Source organism: Mastigoproctus giganteus, chromosome 8 (genome assembly GCF_048544385.1).
Source record: "Mastigoproctus giganteus isolate SK-2022 chromosome 8, ASM4854438v1, whole genome shotgun sequence".
Taxonomy (NCBI): domain Eukaryota; kingdom Metazoa; phylum Arthropoda; class Arachnida; order Uropygi; family Thelyphonidae; genus Mastigoproctus; species Mastigoproctus giganteus.
Genome location: NC_143582.1, coordinates 142,495,558 through 142,513,153, shown reverse-complemented (window position 1 = coordinate 142,513,153; position 17,596 = coordinate 142,495,558). Strand labels below are relative to the sequence as shown.

The window sequence follows — 17,596 nt, the reverse complement described above, 5'->3', positions numbered from 1 at the left end:
TTGGAGGTTTATGAGCCCAAAGACATATTTAATGTTGATGAAACAGGTCTATTTTTTAAATGTTTGCCGAACAAGACACTGACTTTTAAAGGTGTTGTTATTTTGGTTTTTAGGAGCATTAGCAACTAAGGCCATATTGCTCCGGAGATATGTGGGGGTCATTCTCTGACCTTTCCGCATCCCTCTGTATTTGGTGGTCACGGGCTCGAACCCCGGTCTAATCAAGAAGCATGTGCTATGCACTGCTGCTCCTGCCCACCTGGCTACAGAGGTGCCTTTAAAGGTGATAAATGTTTTAAGTAATAAGGAGAGAATTACAGTCTTGGTTGGTGCAAATATATAGTCTAGGTTGGTGCAATTTCAAATTGAGGAAAGACAGTTGTAGGATAGATGTGCAGAAGTTTGCCTTTTGCCAGCAAGTGGTTGATTGCTGGAACAAACTTCCATCTGTCGTTGTAGAAGTTGATAGCTTAAATAGATTCAAGGCAGAACTAGACAAACAATTTCGAGCAAATGGATGGGTGAAATGAGAAGGTTTTTTTTTTTTTTTGGTTGATGCTATATAAGCTTGCTTTCTTGCATCATGTGCATTTACTAATGCTAAACTGCTAAAAATATGGCTGGTAACAAAAAACTAAAACTTTTGATAACAGGCAAAAGTAAACAACCCCGATGTTTCAAAGGATTAAAGTCGTTAGAGTTGGACTACAACTGCAAAAAATCTTGGATGACAAGTGAAATTTTTGAACAGTGGATTTTAAATTTTGATAGAAAGACGATGAAAGAAAACAGAAAAACTGTATTGATTGTTAACAACTGTTCTGCCCACTTTCACTCAGTAATTTTGAAACTTACAGGTATAAAGCTTGTTTTCTTCCCCTCAAATACCTCTTCTAAACTGCAGCCAATGGACCAAGGCATTATCAAGATTATGAAAATGCACATCTGAAGGCACATACTGAAAAAAATTATACTGAGAATAGAAACCAAACAACCTATAGAAAGTGTGGAGTCAAGATGTAATGGAAACAACAATTATGAATTGTTTTGCAAAAGCAGGTTTTGCTAAAACAGCAATGAGAAGGATAAACTACTACAAGATATTGAGCAACCTTGGGAAGAACTCCAAGCGAGAGGTTTGATCAGTGGAGAAATTGTTCTTGACGAATTTTTAGGAGTTGATAATGATGTAATAGTAGCTGAATATCCAAGTGACTCCAACATCTTGAAGAGAAGAATTAGTGACAATATCAATGATGAGTTGGATGAAAATGGGAACAATATTAAATCTTCCAAACATGAAATGTTGGCAGCATTTGAAACTTTGCATCGAGGCCTTCAGTTTGAAGAAAACACACCAGAAAATACGAGGTGTGATCATTTAATTCGCAAACTGGTGCAAGATCTTATGTTAATTGTCATCATCTGAATCTTCTGTGGATTTCTCCTACTCTAAATACTCTCCCTTGAACTTTACACACTTTTGCCACCATTGTACCCATGCATTAAATGCTTCTTGCAAGCCATTTTTCAAAAGACTGCGAAATGCTTCCATTGTGGCTTTGCGAGAATCGCTGTGTAAGACACGAAACTCTTGCCTTTCAGAGCTTTCTTCAGGCAGAGAAACAGGAAAAAATCGAACAGAGCTAAGTCCAGTGAATAAGGGGGATGTGGCAGAACTTCGATACCTATGGCAGTGATCACTTGCTGCAAAATATTAACCATATGGGGCCTGGCACTGTCTTGATGGAGAAACTACTTCACACCGGAAAGTTTGGTCACACTGGAATCTGGCCGTTCTACCAAGACACTCATTACCATATGCTTCATTCATCTCTTTAACTGTTTCCGATGCACTTAAGTCCAGTCTGACACAATAATGAATCACATATTGCTGTTCAATCTGTATGTCCGACATGATACTTGCTTCAAAATTATTGTCGGTGACATGCGGCTAAAAAAAAAAAAATCCCCTCAAGCAACACTAGCTCAACAAGTATTGGCATGTGCACACACAGTCTGCTCAGTAGCAATCAGGAAGAGCGCCCCAGTGGCAGTTATGGAAAGTTCACACAGTAAACATAAAATCTTGCACGAGTCTGTGAATTAAATGATCACTCCTTGTATATTTAAGTGTTTAAACAAATGCAAACATTTTTATGAACGACATACAGTAAAATCCAGTGTACAACAAAAAATAGCCAAAAATTTTTCAAAATAATTCTTAAAAGTGTACTAATATATTGTGCATGCATCGTGTGAGTAGTCATTTCTTAACATGTATTAATAAATTAACTGTTTTAAAATGTTAGAAAATTTATTCATTCCCACTTATTTCTGATTTATTTCCCATCTTTTACTATATGTCTGAATGTTGAATTACAGTATTTTTCATTGTTGAAAGGTCATATTTCTTTATAACGAAATTTCTGTTTAACGAGTTTTTTCAAGTGAATAATCAATTTCATTATATAGAGGTAAAATGTTACCTTTTTCTGCCTGAAATTCCCCATGCTGAGACATGATTAGCTGTTTCCTAAAGTAAAACATAAAACATCAGATCCAAACACACACATTTTAATTACACTACATATTAAAGTATATCAACATAATCTATTGTAATTTTTGGTTAAAACATCTAAGATTTTAGGTTATTACCTAAGATTTTAAATGTGTTTAACAATGTAGTTAAACCATCACCTTTGCTAAATTTGTGTTGCATTTAAAGAGCTGTTTGTGAATTCTGTTTTGAAGATTTTAAAACTCAAAAACTGATAACAGAAGTTTACCTCAAATCTTCTAGTTCAGAGCAAAATACATCAAATAAGCAAGTGAACAGAAGCTAGGGAAAAAAAATTACTATCAGCGAGGACCTGAAACTAAATGAGCTTTACTTGACATCTACTAATAAAACTAAGGAATGCCAGGGATTTAAAAATTAATTTTTTTTTAAAATCAAGGCATATAAGTTCATGATTTTTTTAAACACTTTCTGTCACATTTTTTGGTACTCTAAGCAGCTTATTCATCATTTTATTACTGTTCACCATGCTCAACTCATTCATCGTTTTATTATTGTTCACCATGCTCAACTGATAAATTGTGATTCATATAAAATATTTCTTCCTGAGTTATATAAGCCTCGCTTCCTTGTGCTGATTTGCCTTTATTAATACTAATACTATACTTTTGCACCAGCATATTTCAGGATAGACATGAGATGGTCTTTTCCTTCCAAAGTCAAAACAGCACAGGAAGGACTATAAAAGATTCTAGGTAAACTTTTTTCCAACATGGCTCCACTTATTGACACAGAGGACTGTTTTTTTATAAATAGGATAAAAATACGAATAGAAATGGTGTTCAAGAATGCTTAATAATGCAATTGAAGCAGTGGTGTCTATTTTGGCAAACTTTCAGCCGAGTGAAGGATATACACAAAACATTTTTATACAGATGAAAATCATAAACAGATTCAAACTGTCATGAGCAGTTTGCAAAGTAATAGAAGAAGAATAAAGCCTGCTTGGGAATACTTATAATGCTGTGATCCCAAGAGCCATAAGAATATAAGACAATGATAAATTAATGAGTGGATTCCCAAAAAAATTGTACAGCATGCCAAGAACTACCTAAATATCCAAATGGAAAATTCTTAGGGAAATTACTCCAGAAACTATGTGGGATGTATTAGGGATAATTACAAAGAACTTAAGGCAGACTATCACTCACATTTTTGTAGTATTGCTTCAAGTATAGTAGTTAAATTATATTAGTTTGAAGTAACAGTTAACTCAACTAATGACAATAGAACATATGATGGATGTAGTTAATATTTATAGAGTGCATCACATCTAAGACCATAATGCACTATGTTTCTGTCTGTAGACAGCATAAGTTCGTGGTCCAATCTGCATGCAGTGTGGGTTCAAAGGCCTGGAATAATTCAAGGGGGAAAAAATCCTGCTACTCCTTTCTGTGACAATTAGCTAACGCCCCAACTGAAGAGATCTTTAAGAATTCTTTCAGTATTGAATATATTTCAAAATCAGAACTCTCTAAACAGACAAGTGACAAAACCACTATAATCTAATGAAGGATGCCAATAAAATAAGAATATGAGACATGCTGTCATTCTGATATACTGGATACAGAATTTGAATATGGTACATTTATGTGGTATTATGCTTTTCATTGAAAAGCACACTTCAATTAAAACCATAAGCACTGATTCACAAAGGGTATATACAATAGATAACTGTCAAGATATTACTGCATCCACTCTGGTGTGGCATGAGAAATGGGAAAAATGACATTAAAGTGTGCTACAGATCAGATGAGTGTGATTAATATCATCACAGCCCATACAGGCTAATGGAGTGGATAAGCAAGCATGAATGTATTATCATATGAGACTTTAATTTTCCATAGACAGACTGGAACTTGAGAGGGATACTCTCACAGAAGCAGTAATACGTCTTAATCAATTAGAAGGCTGCTTTTTGATCAAACATCCTAGAGATGCCACATCAGAGAGCAATATTCATGACCTCATTTTCACTAAGATTAAAACTGATATTGAGAACTTGTGCATTAAGGAATCATTAGCAGGTTGTTATGTTTGTTTATTATTTGGTTTTTAGGAGCATTAGCAACTAAGGCCATACTGCTCTGGCATTAACGGGTATTCATTGTGTATTAACGTGGCATACAGCTCAACTGTTGTCAAAGGTAGAGGGAATAGTTTGATTTTTACAAGGAAAATAATAATCACCATAGGTATTATTTGAATTCTTTTGAATACAAATTGATGACCATTAAGTAAATGAAGTCAGTTATGAAAAAGAAAGTTACATGGGATGAATATAAATTATCAAGAGAAACTGAACACTATGACAAATATAAATTAATCCATAATAAACTTACTTAGGGAGTAAGAAATGCTATAGTAAACTTCAAACAGGAATTTTAAAAGGAGAAAGAGACAATAATAAACAATTTTTTTGCATAGGTGAACATCAAAATGAAGGGATTACACCATATCAGTTCTCTACAGAATAGCTTTAGTATCATCAGTGATGAGAATAAAAGGATAGCTGATGTGTGAATATATATATTTTTTTGATCAGACATCCTAGAGATGCCATATTAGAGAGTAATATTCCAATGTAAGCATTTCTTTAGGCATTACAGTGGCATGGATACTAGTGTTGGAAGCTCAATGACTGTGGTCATCTTAATTTTTATTAGATGACATAGCAGGACAGACAGCAAAACCCAACCAAATGGAATTTGTTTTCCCAATAAAAAATATTGGAGATATTGGAAGGCAGCTCCATAAATAAATAAATGTAAAAAAAATTTAGTGCCAAACAAATGGTGAAAAGTAAGTTTCTGAACCATGAGTGATACAAGAGAAGAAAGTATTACAGTATTCCTATTTCATACAAAAAAAAAAAAAAACACACTTCCATGCACTGCAAATGCTCCTTTATGAAATTCTTGTATAAACTTCATCCAGAAATGATCCATGATTTTTTCCTTTGTGTTGGCACAGACCCACTGAGCAAGTACTGAGCAACAAGAACTAATGCCAAACTTTTCCATTTAAAATGTTGGAATTCTTTGTGGGTGATATGCTAACTTAACCATTTTTCTTTCCTGCCATTGATAGGGTCCTTTTGTTCTTGTCTTGATTCTGAATGGTTATTTTATTATTAAGTGTGCTCATTTATGTATTCATTTAAATTATTCTAGTCAGCTAGTGAACCTTTGTATAACAAAAGTTTGTCTATTTTGTCACATGAAGTTTCAGTAATTTCACTGAGCCTCTAATTTTAGATAGGTACTGAATTGCTGTGTTGTGTATTTCTTTCTGCATGAAAGTTTTCATTATATCCAGCAAGTTCCTAAATATGGCAGCAATCCCTCCCTTACAGTTATTATTCTATCGCACTTAGTATTAGTAGTGGCAAAAGATGCAAGAAAGCAAGCTTATAAAGCATCAGCCAAAAAAAAAAAAAAAACACATCTCTCCTGCAACCATCCTTCAATTTGAATTTATGCCCCTTATGTGCATTGTCCGAGCAAGGGGAGAATGCCATCAAAATTGTTTACTCAGTCCATTCAAGGCCATAAACGCCTCAATCAAATCTCCTCACAGGTGCTACCAAGCTCACTGCCCCCTTTGCATGTTTCACAAGATCTACATCCTTCCTAAAATGAGGCCTCCAGACCTGCATGAAGTACTCAAGATATGGCCTAGCAACTGCCTTGTAAAATGGAATAATCACCTCCTTATCCCTGCTATCAAAAGTCTTGTATATCATTGATAAAGCTCTATGAGCTGTCCTGACAGCTTGTCTGTATTGCCCAGAGAATTTCATATCTGACTGCACAATTACTCCCAGGTCTTTTTCATTTTCCACTATGATGCATGTATTACCACACAGTTGGTATGCTAATCTGGGATTACCACTCTATCCATATGCAGTACTTTGCATTTGTCAATGCTAAATTTTAACTGCCAATTCTCTGCCCATTTGTCTAATTTTTCTAGATCTTTTTGAAGTAGCTTGCCTTGATTACTGTCATTAATCACCCTGATATCCTTTGTATCATCTGAAAACTTAGATATATCAGGCTTAATCAATTTCATTAATAAATACAGAAAACAAGTGGGTCGGTACTGCACCCTGGGGGACTCCACTAATAACATTAGTTCATTAAGAGCAGTGTTGATTAATAACCACTCTGTCTTTTCTCACTCAATGATCCCTTTATCCATAGCAGCAACTTGTCCTTAATGCCGCACTGCTCCAATCTGTACAGCAGCACTTATGTCAGCTCTAAATAATGGAGAAATCAATCAACCACTAACTCCTACACTATCTTAAAACTGTTTATCTGTTTAATCAGCTGGAATATGCATTCTTCCAGTTTTGATCCAATAGTGATATCTTAGGTTACATTACTAATCTGTGGATAACTTTGGAGAAAATCAAATCAGTTTCTCTCAAAATTTCTAATGCTTTTAAATGTGCTTGCCATTAATAAGCATATAGCCATATCATAAGACTAGGGCTTCCTTTTAGCAAGCTCTAGTCTTATGATAAGGTTTTTACAAGTGGCTAGCCAGCTTCCTTATTTTATTATTATTGTTTATTTTTTAGGAGCATTAGCAACTAAGGCCATATTGCTCCAGGATATGCGGTGGTTATTCCCTGACCTTTTCGCATCCTCCATATTTGGTGGTGACGGGCTCGAACACCGGTCTAATCAAGAAGCGTGTGCTACACACTGCTGCTCCTTCCCACCTGGCTACGGAAGCCAGCAGCCAGCTTCCTCTCTGATCACTCATTATGTATATATGTTTTCAGACAGTATGCTTCTACTGACTGGAAATCCCATCTATTGTTTTGCTGATGACAGTAAACTTTCTTCTTTCCAACTTACACCGCTCTACAAAAACAGCTACAACTTACTGAACATCCGGCATGAGTTCCTTAAATGCTGGGGTGCCTCCGTAGCCAGGTGAGCAGGAGCAGCAGTGCGTAGCTGACCACCAAATACGAAGGATGCGGAAAGGTCAGGGAATGACCACCGCAAATCCCCGGAGCAATATGGCCTTAGTTGCTAATGCTCCTAAAAACCAAATAACAACAACAACTTAAATGCTGACCTTCAGTTGTTCATGGGCCAAAGAAAACTTGGTTAATATAGTTAACAAAAAAAGTTTCTGACTCCCATCTTCAACAAAACTAAGATTTGTAGATAAGATCACATCTTTTCTAGCTGCCAGGTTAGGCAAATATTAAGTGCCAAAGCAACTAAAGTTATGAGGCGTCAGTATATTGCAAGAATATCATGCAACCCTTCTCTGACTCCAAATCATCCATAATCTGAATAAAGACCATAAAAAATTTCTTGTCTTGAACATCAATAGGATTCAAAATTGGGCCTTTTCCACCTGGTGTGGGAAGATGGCAATTATAATCACTGTGCAAGGGCATTTTACTAAAGTTAATTCTGATTCCTAACATTTGTTGGGTTAAGTGTATAACAAACACTGCTTCTCTCTGCATTTAAAAAAAAAAAAAAATCTTTTTTGTTCTTAGAGGTACTTTTCTCCTTAATAGCTGCTAAAAATCTATAAATACACTCTATAGCAGAGGTGGGCAACTTTTTTCATCAGCGGGCCGAATGAAATTTTCGTATCATGATGTGGGCCGAATGAAATTTTCGCATCATGATGCGGGCCGGAATAGATTGAACGATTTAATAAAAAAATCAGAACCTAAAAAATGTTATATTACTTGAATTACCAAATTATTAATGTATTTTTAAAAAAAATATCTGAATGTCCAATTATCATTGAAAATGCGGCATTCGGCATCGATTTTTCTTTTTTTTTTAATTGGCTCATTTTATGGGCTATAAATTATATTAAATTAAAAATTGTAATAATTAGAAAAGGCATAAAACATAAAATATCTCGCACCAATATTATTTTTTTCAATAAGAAGTCAAACCCAAAGGAACTTCGTTCGATCGATGCTACAATAATAATTAGGAAATAACTCTTTGACGCTGCGTAGAATCACTTGGTTACTGTTGTACTGGCCGCGATTCCCGATTGAACCGAATTAAGCCGAATGTTTACGACGAGTGTAGTCAGGTATGGATTTTCTATATTTATGCATTTACCGAGGGGGCCGGATTCAACATCGCCACGGGCCAGATGTGGCCCGCGGGCCGACTGTTGCCCACCCCTGCTCTATAGGATATACTTTCATATATTTGTGTTCTACTCCTGAACCTCTCTTTATACCAAAAGATGCTAACTGAAAGCAGGCAACCAGGTTAGTATTTTCTTTCTCTCTCTCTCTCATAAACCAACTCCAATCCCTAAAACAGTGATATTTGATTTCTGCTGTAAAGTTTTTTTTTTTTACAGATACTATCACAGGCATCTTTCTTCTGAACTTACAATTGTAATTTCATCATTTTTGTCCAAAACAATCTGAACCATACACCAGCTTTCATTCACAGCCCAATCCCAAACACATTGAACTAACATTTCCTAATCTTCATTCATCCCATCTATTTCTGCATTTGGAATAGTCCTCTTTTTCACATACTTTCCTCAAATTACAATCAACAAAAATTCAAGTCCAACAACGTATGTTCCATCTTCTCAAATCAAATCCTATACTAGAGTACTACAAGTTACAGAACCTTTTGATTTTGAAGTTCTCAAAATAAATAAATAAATAAATATATAGACTGCTAAAATATATCCAAAATTACAGTTGCTTAACTGAATTCCTTTATATTTTAGAGGAAGATAATATCCAGAGTAGCCTGCCTCAGCAGGTCACAATTTTAATCCTGAAAACTACTTTTTGCTTGATTTTGATGTTTTATTTCATAGAGAGCAACTATAAAAAAAAAATTGGAGTGTCCAGAATCTAACAAAATAAGTCTTGTAACCTCAAAGTAACCAATCATGGTTCATACAGCACTGTAATCTACTAAAGTTCTTGCCTTATAAAAACTAGTCACTTTAAAGTTTGATTAAATCACTAAGAATACTGAAAATGTTAAAACAGTAGTATTAGTTTTAGTAGTGGCGAATGATGCAAGAAAGCAAGCTTATACAGTATCAGGTGCCATTTTTAACTTCAACAGTTTCTTTTCCACTCTCCTCTCACATATTACGAAATCGTTTAGCTCCCTGTTAGAATTAGATAAATTTCTGGCATCCACTTCCATAAAGAATTCCTCACATGTGAATGTAGATGCAAAATACTTATTCAGTTTGTTAGCATCATGAGCAGGATCATCAACAGTAGAACCATCGATACCAAGTGGTCCAATGTGATTCATCCTCTTTCTTCTACTGTCTACATAAGTAAAGAAGTCTTTGCTGTTTTTCTTTGCATATTTTGACAAAGAATTCTTGAAGTTTACAAAAGCAAACCCCCTTCCTTTTATCCCTGATGGTAGTTACATCCATAAGTAAATCTCACATCAATGCATTGTGATCATTGCCATCTACTGGTTCTTTTATCTGCAGATTCTTAATGTATGAATTATTAATGCTGGTAATAGATCAAGAGTATTACTCTTGTTTGTTACCCCTCTAGCATGCTGCTGTAGAAAAGTCATCCAATAAATCCTCAAAAGTCTTGCTAGCGTGTGAGTAATTACTCCACAAGTTCCAGTCAATATCTGGAAAGTTAAAATCACCTATTATAAGACATTCTGATTTACTAGCCTTTACAGTTGTCCATTGTATTCAGGAGAGTCAATAGGCCTATAACACACTCCTACTCTCATTTTTGCTTTCCCAGTGCTTATGTCATACCTGACTCAAAGTACTGACCAACCATATGTGCTTCTTAACTAGGAATTTAATGTCCTTTTTAACTAAGAACATAACCCCCCCCTTATCCTATCCTATCCTTTCTGTACACATTGTACTCCTCATATTTAAATTCTGCATCCTTTATATCTGAGTATCACACCATTTCTCTGATATCCCAACAATGTCTGCATTTAGTGACTTGACCAGCAATCCAAATTCATAAAATTTATTTAATGTGCTCCTACCACTGGTATATCTGCAAGTATACATGCATCTGTTCTTAATCTTAGTTACCCTAACACAGCCCATTTATTTACTTGTTCCATGATGGCTAACACAGGCCTTGAAATCCCTGACACCGGCTTTTCAAGCTGCTGCACATTCCAATAGAAGTAGTTCAAGAATCACTTTCACCTGTAGTAGATATATAGAGACATCAGTAATTTCTTATTGAAATTTGATGATATAATTATCATCCACTGACTTCTAAAATTGTTCAGGGTAAAACACATGGCATCAATATCATAACATACACAGTATCTCTAATACTCATCCATTTTCCCATTGAAAAATGGATTTGGTAATACTAAAATGGCATTAATAAATCAGTTTTAAGGAATTCACTTAAAATTTTGGAGTGTTTTGTCTACATTTATATAATGATTCTGTTTAAATATCAAATAACAGTGATTTTAATTTTCATGTTGTTTAGGTTTTTGCATATACATTATTTCTTTTAAATGTGAATCATTTAAATTATGACTGTTTCTACATTTCTAAGTTATAAAGTTCAGTTCAAGGTTAAGTTAAAATATATTCATAACTTTAAACAAGAAGTGGAAGTAAATTTTAAAGTCATTTAACAATATTTTTGAATAATAAATATCAAAATTTGCAATAGTTAATTATGCTTTGATTTTTGCAATTTCATTTTAACCAGATGCAAAGATTTCTGATAAACTGATTTGACCAGTGAAAAGTTAAATATAAAGGGGGGGGGGCAATTACTAGAGTGAATGAAAAAAAAAGAATGGGCCTTTAAGGTAAAATAAAATAAATTTTACCCACTGTTTTGAATATTCCTTTTAATAATTTTTTACTTCTAAAAACAATCATTTAGGTATTTTAGATCCCATGCTTGGTATAGGGTTAAGGAAAGTAAATCTTCTCATGACATGCATCCGTACTCATAACGGATAAGTGGTTTTTATGCAAGTACAGTTACATGTGCACACTTCAATTCCACAAGCTTGAACTAGCTTTGTTTATATGAAATGAACAAATACTACTACAACAACAAATAATAATAATAAAATACACTGCTGCTGCTGCTGCTACTACTGGCCTTTTCTGCATATTTTCCCAGCTTTGTGTAAAATAAATAAATAAATAAAATAATAATAATAATAAAATTGCCCAGCTTACTTCATATTCAGTGGAGGAGCATTCCTCAAGATTGAATCACAGAAAGAATAAAAGCTTACATGATTTAGTTGTATATAAATTAAAGTTCAAATAAGATATATCTTAAGCAACAAATACAGAAAGTAATGTTAATACATTCCAACAGTCTGATGTTAGCTAGAGACTCACATATAGACATGATAAACAAAACTTTCCATTAATAATTATGCAATGAAATTACTGTTGATGTATGCTATAGATAAGATCAGGTGAACGGGGGAATTTAAGCAATAGCAAAGACAATTCTGGAAATAATCATGGGCAAACAACAATTGCTGGGTGACAATAACTCTACATACCACAAGACATAAAACTATCATTTGGAGGATTTTGTTAAGGCTTCTGATGACACCAGAAATAGCTTTAGGCATACGGTGTTTATTTTCAAGAACTGTCATATAAAGCTGTTTAATGGAGATGAAAGAACAATCCTTTTGGAGTTTATTTGGAGGGCTTTCTTAGTAATAACCAATACAAACTTCATACCTGAAGTATTCATAACCAATATTCATGGTCACTGTCGCTTTGTGTAAAAAGTGAAGTGAAAATCAATTAATAATGAAGAAGGCAGTATCAGGGAAAATATGAAAACAGTTAAATTACATCTTCCAGTATTAACCATTACTCCACCAAAAAATTTTGGTTATACTCCGTAGCCGAGTGGTCAGGAATGGAAGTGCAGTAGCACGCACTCTTTGAATAGACCGAGGGTTCAAGCTTCTGACTGGTAAATACAGTCGATCTGCCAACCCAAACTGGACCAGCATGGCAGATTATGGTACATTTCCCTCAGCATGAATTGTTGAGGAGGCTTCCATCCTGCAGTGGGTTGATAATGGCTGCAGCTTTTTACTCCAGATTAAGGTCACACCTCAGTAGGAAATGGCTTCTTTTGGTGAATCTGTCCTGAATTTGGCTATGCCCACAATGCAGTGACAAGATGTATCCATAATCTGGAGTTCGGCCAAAATTTCATATGGAAGCTCACTAAAGCTAGTGGATATGTCCCCAGTGGCTCACATCTGGTATCGGCTTGGCACACCCAGGGTCCTAAGCTCGATATCTTCATTCTTCTCTTTCTTGGTGATTCCCTTCTACTTCTGACTCTCTCTCGGGGTAACTCGAAATTTTTTTTGGCTGGCACAGCATAAGTCTCAGGCTTCCTTGCACTATGTGGCTAGTAATAATATTATTATTTTACTGGATATACGTATTTATATTTAAGCAAAGGATTCCAGTACCACTGGCCAATTTACTCTCAATAATGATATTACTATTAATAACTCTTAACTCGTACTGATGGTGCGGAATTTACAGGACTCGTCCTTACTATTGGAGATATGTCACCCCCCCCCATCACCTCAGCGAGGGGCGCCTCATTTTTCATGTTGTATTTTCTTTGCATTTGATCAGTGGCTATGTCACTGCTGAAATTCTTGACATACTAATTGGAATACTAATTAATTTATTAGAGCTGGCAGTGTTCACGGCGCAACTACGACTGACCAATATCTTTATTATGCGATCAAATCCGTATGCTGCCAAAAGAAGGGCAAGGTACATTGTTAACTGACGGTGATTGTATGTCAGCTGCTTCAAGAACAGTTATAACCAAATTAAAACATCCTAGATTAGAGAGAATGCATAGCAGAATGGGGGGCGGAAACTGTTTCCATCGGTTTTCATAGCACAAGCGAATCCCTTAGCCTCGTGTGTATAAAGCGACACAGCAATTACTGTGAAGGAACAGCTGATTCAATACGATAGGGAAACAGAAAGGAATAAGAAAAAAAAAAAAAACAAACGAAACTCCCAACCTGAATATATTATAAGCAGCGAATATCTTTAATTGAGTTCCAATCTTATTAACTAAAAGCATAAGTTTATTTATTTTTTCAATTCTCAAACAAACTTTTATCACAACGCTAACAAGTCACTGTTTCCACATGCGCACATTACAAAATGTCCTCTAGTGGCAATTTGAAATATACAAATAAAGCATATACTGAATTCCTCTGGCTTGGATTGTTTAGAGAATAAGCAACCGGACAGCTGGTTGATATAGATTGATATCAAAGGTATCACAGAACAGTGACTAGGTGTTCCTGCGACGGGAAAAAATAAAATAAAAATTTACGCCTTGGTCCCGACAGATAAACATAAATTAAGAATGAATAATGATCTGTAAAAAGTGCCAGTCCCCCACGCTCATTTTAGAGTACTGTATTTTAAAGTTAAGAGTAGCAATAAATAAATAAATATTATTATCATTATTATCATTAGCCATATGTTGTAACTAAGTGCGAGGCTTTTGCTGAACCAGCCAAAAATTTTTTTGAGTTACCCAGAGAGAGAGAGAGAGAGACAAGTAGAAAGAAATCACCAAGAAAGAGAAGAATGATGATATCCAGCTCAGGACACTGGGTGTGCCAAGCCCATACCCTAGGTGCTCACATCTGGTGAGCCTCTGGGGTTATTATTTTTAAATCAGCAATTTTTGCATCTCTCTCGTTTATGCTGCCGAGGAAAGTTCTCGCTTGTTCCGCCTCAGATATGTCGTGGCTATGATTTTTTTTCTTCTCAATAATTGTTTTGGAAAAACTTAGTTTTTGGGTTTGATGGCACTGTTTTTATAATTAACGCTTAGTCTAAGGAAATGGGACATCACTATACATACATAAGGATTATATACCCAGTTAATGTGTTAAGCGCCAAAGAACCTATGGTCACGATGCGTCAGTATGTTGTGTCTGTAAATTTTTTGTATTCTGTGATCAACTTGCTGGACAAAAAACGTAACCATCGTCTGATACCGACTAACTCAATCACGTTGCGAAAAATGCCCATAAAAATTCCTTGCTATATTGAAGGAATTGGAACATGAGCATTTTCCACCATTCTGGGGAGGGCGGTAATTACATCCACTTGTTTCCCTCTAGGGCTGTCGTTTGTATGCCCTGTATGTAAATTGTGAGTATTCTACAAGCACGAAGGAGAACGCAAGGAGAGGAAAACAGGCCTCGAAAAAAGTGTATTTGTTTTGGCTATTTTTGTTCTCTCGAGGTCTCAACATAAGAAGTGGCTTGAGCCTTTCGATTTTCTTTTTCTTTTTTTTTTTTTCATGCTACCTTCCCGATCCAGTCCGACATCCGTTCTATTCCCCCCCCCCCCCGATTATATTACCTCTGCATGTTCATAATAACGACACCAAGAACAGAGCATCACATTCCAAAAGAGGAAGAATTCCCGGTTGGCACAGTGCCTGTGAGCGAGCGACAACTCGTGGACAGGTTACAAGTCTGCACAACAATCAATTTCCTTTGCTTTATTAAATGAAATTAGTACAATTATAAATTATTTTGGTACAAAATATATTATCAAGCAATATTATATACAATGCAACACATCAACGTGGCACACAATAACGCAGTTTTGCGATCTCTCGCACTGTCGGTATATAAAATATTAGTAATCCGAGAACGACACATGCGTATAATGCCTATAAAAATTGCGTAAGTTCTCTGGGAGACTTGTCTGTTTTTTTTTTTAACTTAGTCACTTCAAATAAAAGTTCCTGGCATACAATGCACCTGTCTGAGTGCCAGCGGCTCCGCACTCTGAATTGTGATCCAACTCTAGAAGAGTGCATTGATTTTACCCTGGTCCAGGGTATGCCTGGTGGAAGCATGATGCTCCACAAATCCTGCACTTTAAATTAAGTTCTTAAATTAAGCACGATCCTACCCTGATATTGGGTTAGCGTGGAGCTTGTCTTATCCTGTTGTTGGGACGGTTGGTTCTTCTGATTGTAAGTACTGCTTGTGCAAATGCCACATATTCATCCGCCGTTCATCCACTAATAGGATGTGTTCCTCGTTTTGTCGGGATCCCTGTATTTCAGTAATTAGTCGTATTCGTGGGTCTACATAGGAGGGTGATGGTATTACATGTGTTCCGAGGTTTCGCAGGTATTCGTCGTTTGCAATCCCAAGAGCTGTAATTTTCTCCTGAAATGGTCCGTGACTAGTAAGTAAGAAGGTGACCTGAAGTCCAGGGGAAAACCAGAGAGGAGGACTGGAGAAGGTAAAGTTGACCGCAGGTATTGAGTTGGTGCATAGCGGCATAGCGTTTTGTGAAAGGCGCCATCGGCGGTTTTTTTTTTTTTTTTTTTTTTATGTAAACCCCAAACACGAGAGCTGTTAGAACCTATAGTACTAAGTACCGTGCTTGGGTTGGAGATTGAGAAGACGAAAGAAGATATTTGTTGACATTGGACTTCTGTAGACTGTAATTTTCAGGAAATACGTATGAAGGCAGGTTGTTCCAGAAAACGGCAGCTGAATGAATAAACGAGGAAGATGAAAAGTTGGTTCTGCGAGTTTGAAGTTGGACAGTAAATGGACGTTGGCTGGTGGCGGCACGTGTTCGGATTGTTTTGAAAGAGAGAGAGGGAATTATAGAAGCCAATTCAGAAGAACAGTGCCCATGGAAGTATTTGTAGTAGAGGCATGCGGCAGAAACAGTACGTCTATGAGACAGCGAGTGGAGAGACTCTGTTAGAGATGAATCATTGATTAACCTAACTGCCCTCTTCTGAAATGGAATCAAGAAGCCTCAGTGAGCTTTTGGGGGCACCACTTCCAGATGTGAGAACAATATTCAATGGCTGGGCGGATTTGCGATTTATACAGAGTGAGCAGCTGTTTGGAAGAAAAGTAACGCCGACAGTGAAAGAGAAAACAAAGATTTTTATAGAGGAAGCAATATTTGTAATGTGCTTGTGCCAAGAGAGATTAGAAGTCAGGGTAATCCCCAAAAGAGATATATCATTTTGCCTAGAAATCAGAGTGTCACTAAAGATAAGCTTAGGAGCAGAAGAATCCTTTTTGCGAAATATAAGACAAGACTGAGTTTTAGCAGGGTTGACATCAACTAAGTTGTCTTTGCCCCACTGGAGAATTACCCGAAGATCGGCATTTAAGGAATTGGTAGCAGATTTTCGAGAAGTTGAAGCTGATTGAGCAGGCCAAGCTTTCTCAAAGTGGAAGGTGGAATGCAATGTGCTATCATCGGCAACACTATGGATAGGATTTCCAGTCAATGGAAGAAGGTGATTAATATAGAAGAGGAAAAGAGTGGGAGAAAGAACTGAACCTTGGCGGACACCGGCATTAGTGGAGAAGTTAGAAGACAGAGAGCCATCTACCATCACCAATTAATAAAAACAGATGGCAAACCATAAGATGGAAGCTTGTTTAGAAGACCTTTATGCCAAACACGATCGAAAGCCTTTGAGATGTCAAGAGCAACTACTTGTGTTTCACCGAACCTTTCCATTAAATTAGTCCATAAATGAGTAACATAAGACAGAACATCACCAGTGGATCGACACTGACGGAATACATACTGGCGATCGTTGATCAGACGGAAGGTTTCTAGATAGTTTAAGAGTTGGCGGTTAATTGATTGATTTCTCATTACTTTAGAAAGAGTAGAAGTAATTGCAATGGGACGATAATTGTATGGGCGGGATTTGTCGCCCTTTTTATGAACTGGCTGGATGTGAGCAAATTTCCAAGCAGAAGGAAAAACACCTTTGGAATAAGAAAGTGAAAAAAAGGCGGCAAAGAATAGGAGTAAGTTCAGGAGCACACGTTTTGAGAACAAGTGGAGAAATACCATCGGGACCTGTAGCTTTCTTAGCATCAAGATTCGTCATAATCCTTCTGACATCCTTTTTGATGGAAGACCACAGGAGGCATT

The 17,596-nt window shown here is 36.2% G+C and overlaps 1 protein-coding gene across 1 annotated transcript in view; it reads right to left on the bottom strand.

The window, feature by feature from the left end:
• Positions 1-13,773, bottom strand: part of LOC150081868 (uncharacterized) — a 103,763-nt gene extending 89,990 nt beyond the window's left edge. Inside the window, exons 1-2 of the mRNA XM_090379774.1 lie at positions 13,651-13,773; positions 2,490-2,536 (exon numbers count right to left, since the gene is read on the bottom strand). Coding sequence (XP_090235900.1) covers positions 2,490-2,536; positions 13,651-13,712 — 109 coding nt within the window. The 5' untranslated portion in view covers positions 13,713-13,773. The remainder of the gene's footprint in view (positions 1-2,489; positions 2,537-13,650) is intronic.
• Between the last annotated feature and the right edge of the window lie 3,823 nt (positions 13,774-17,596).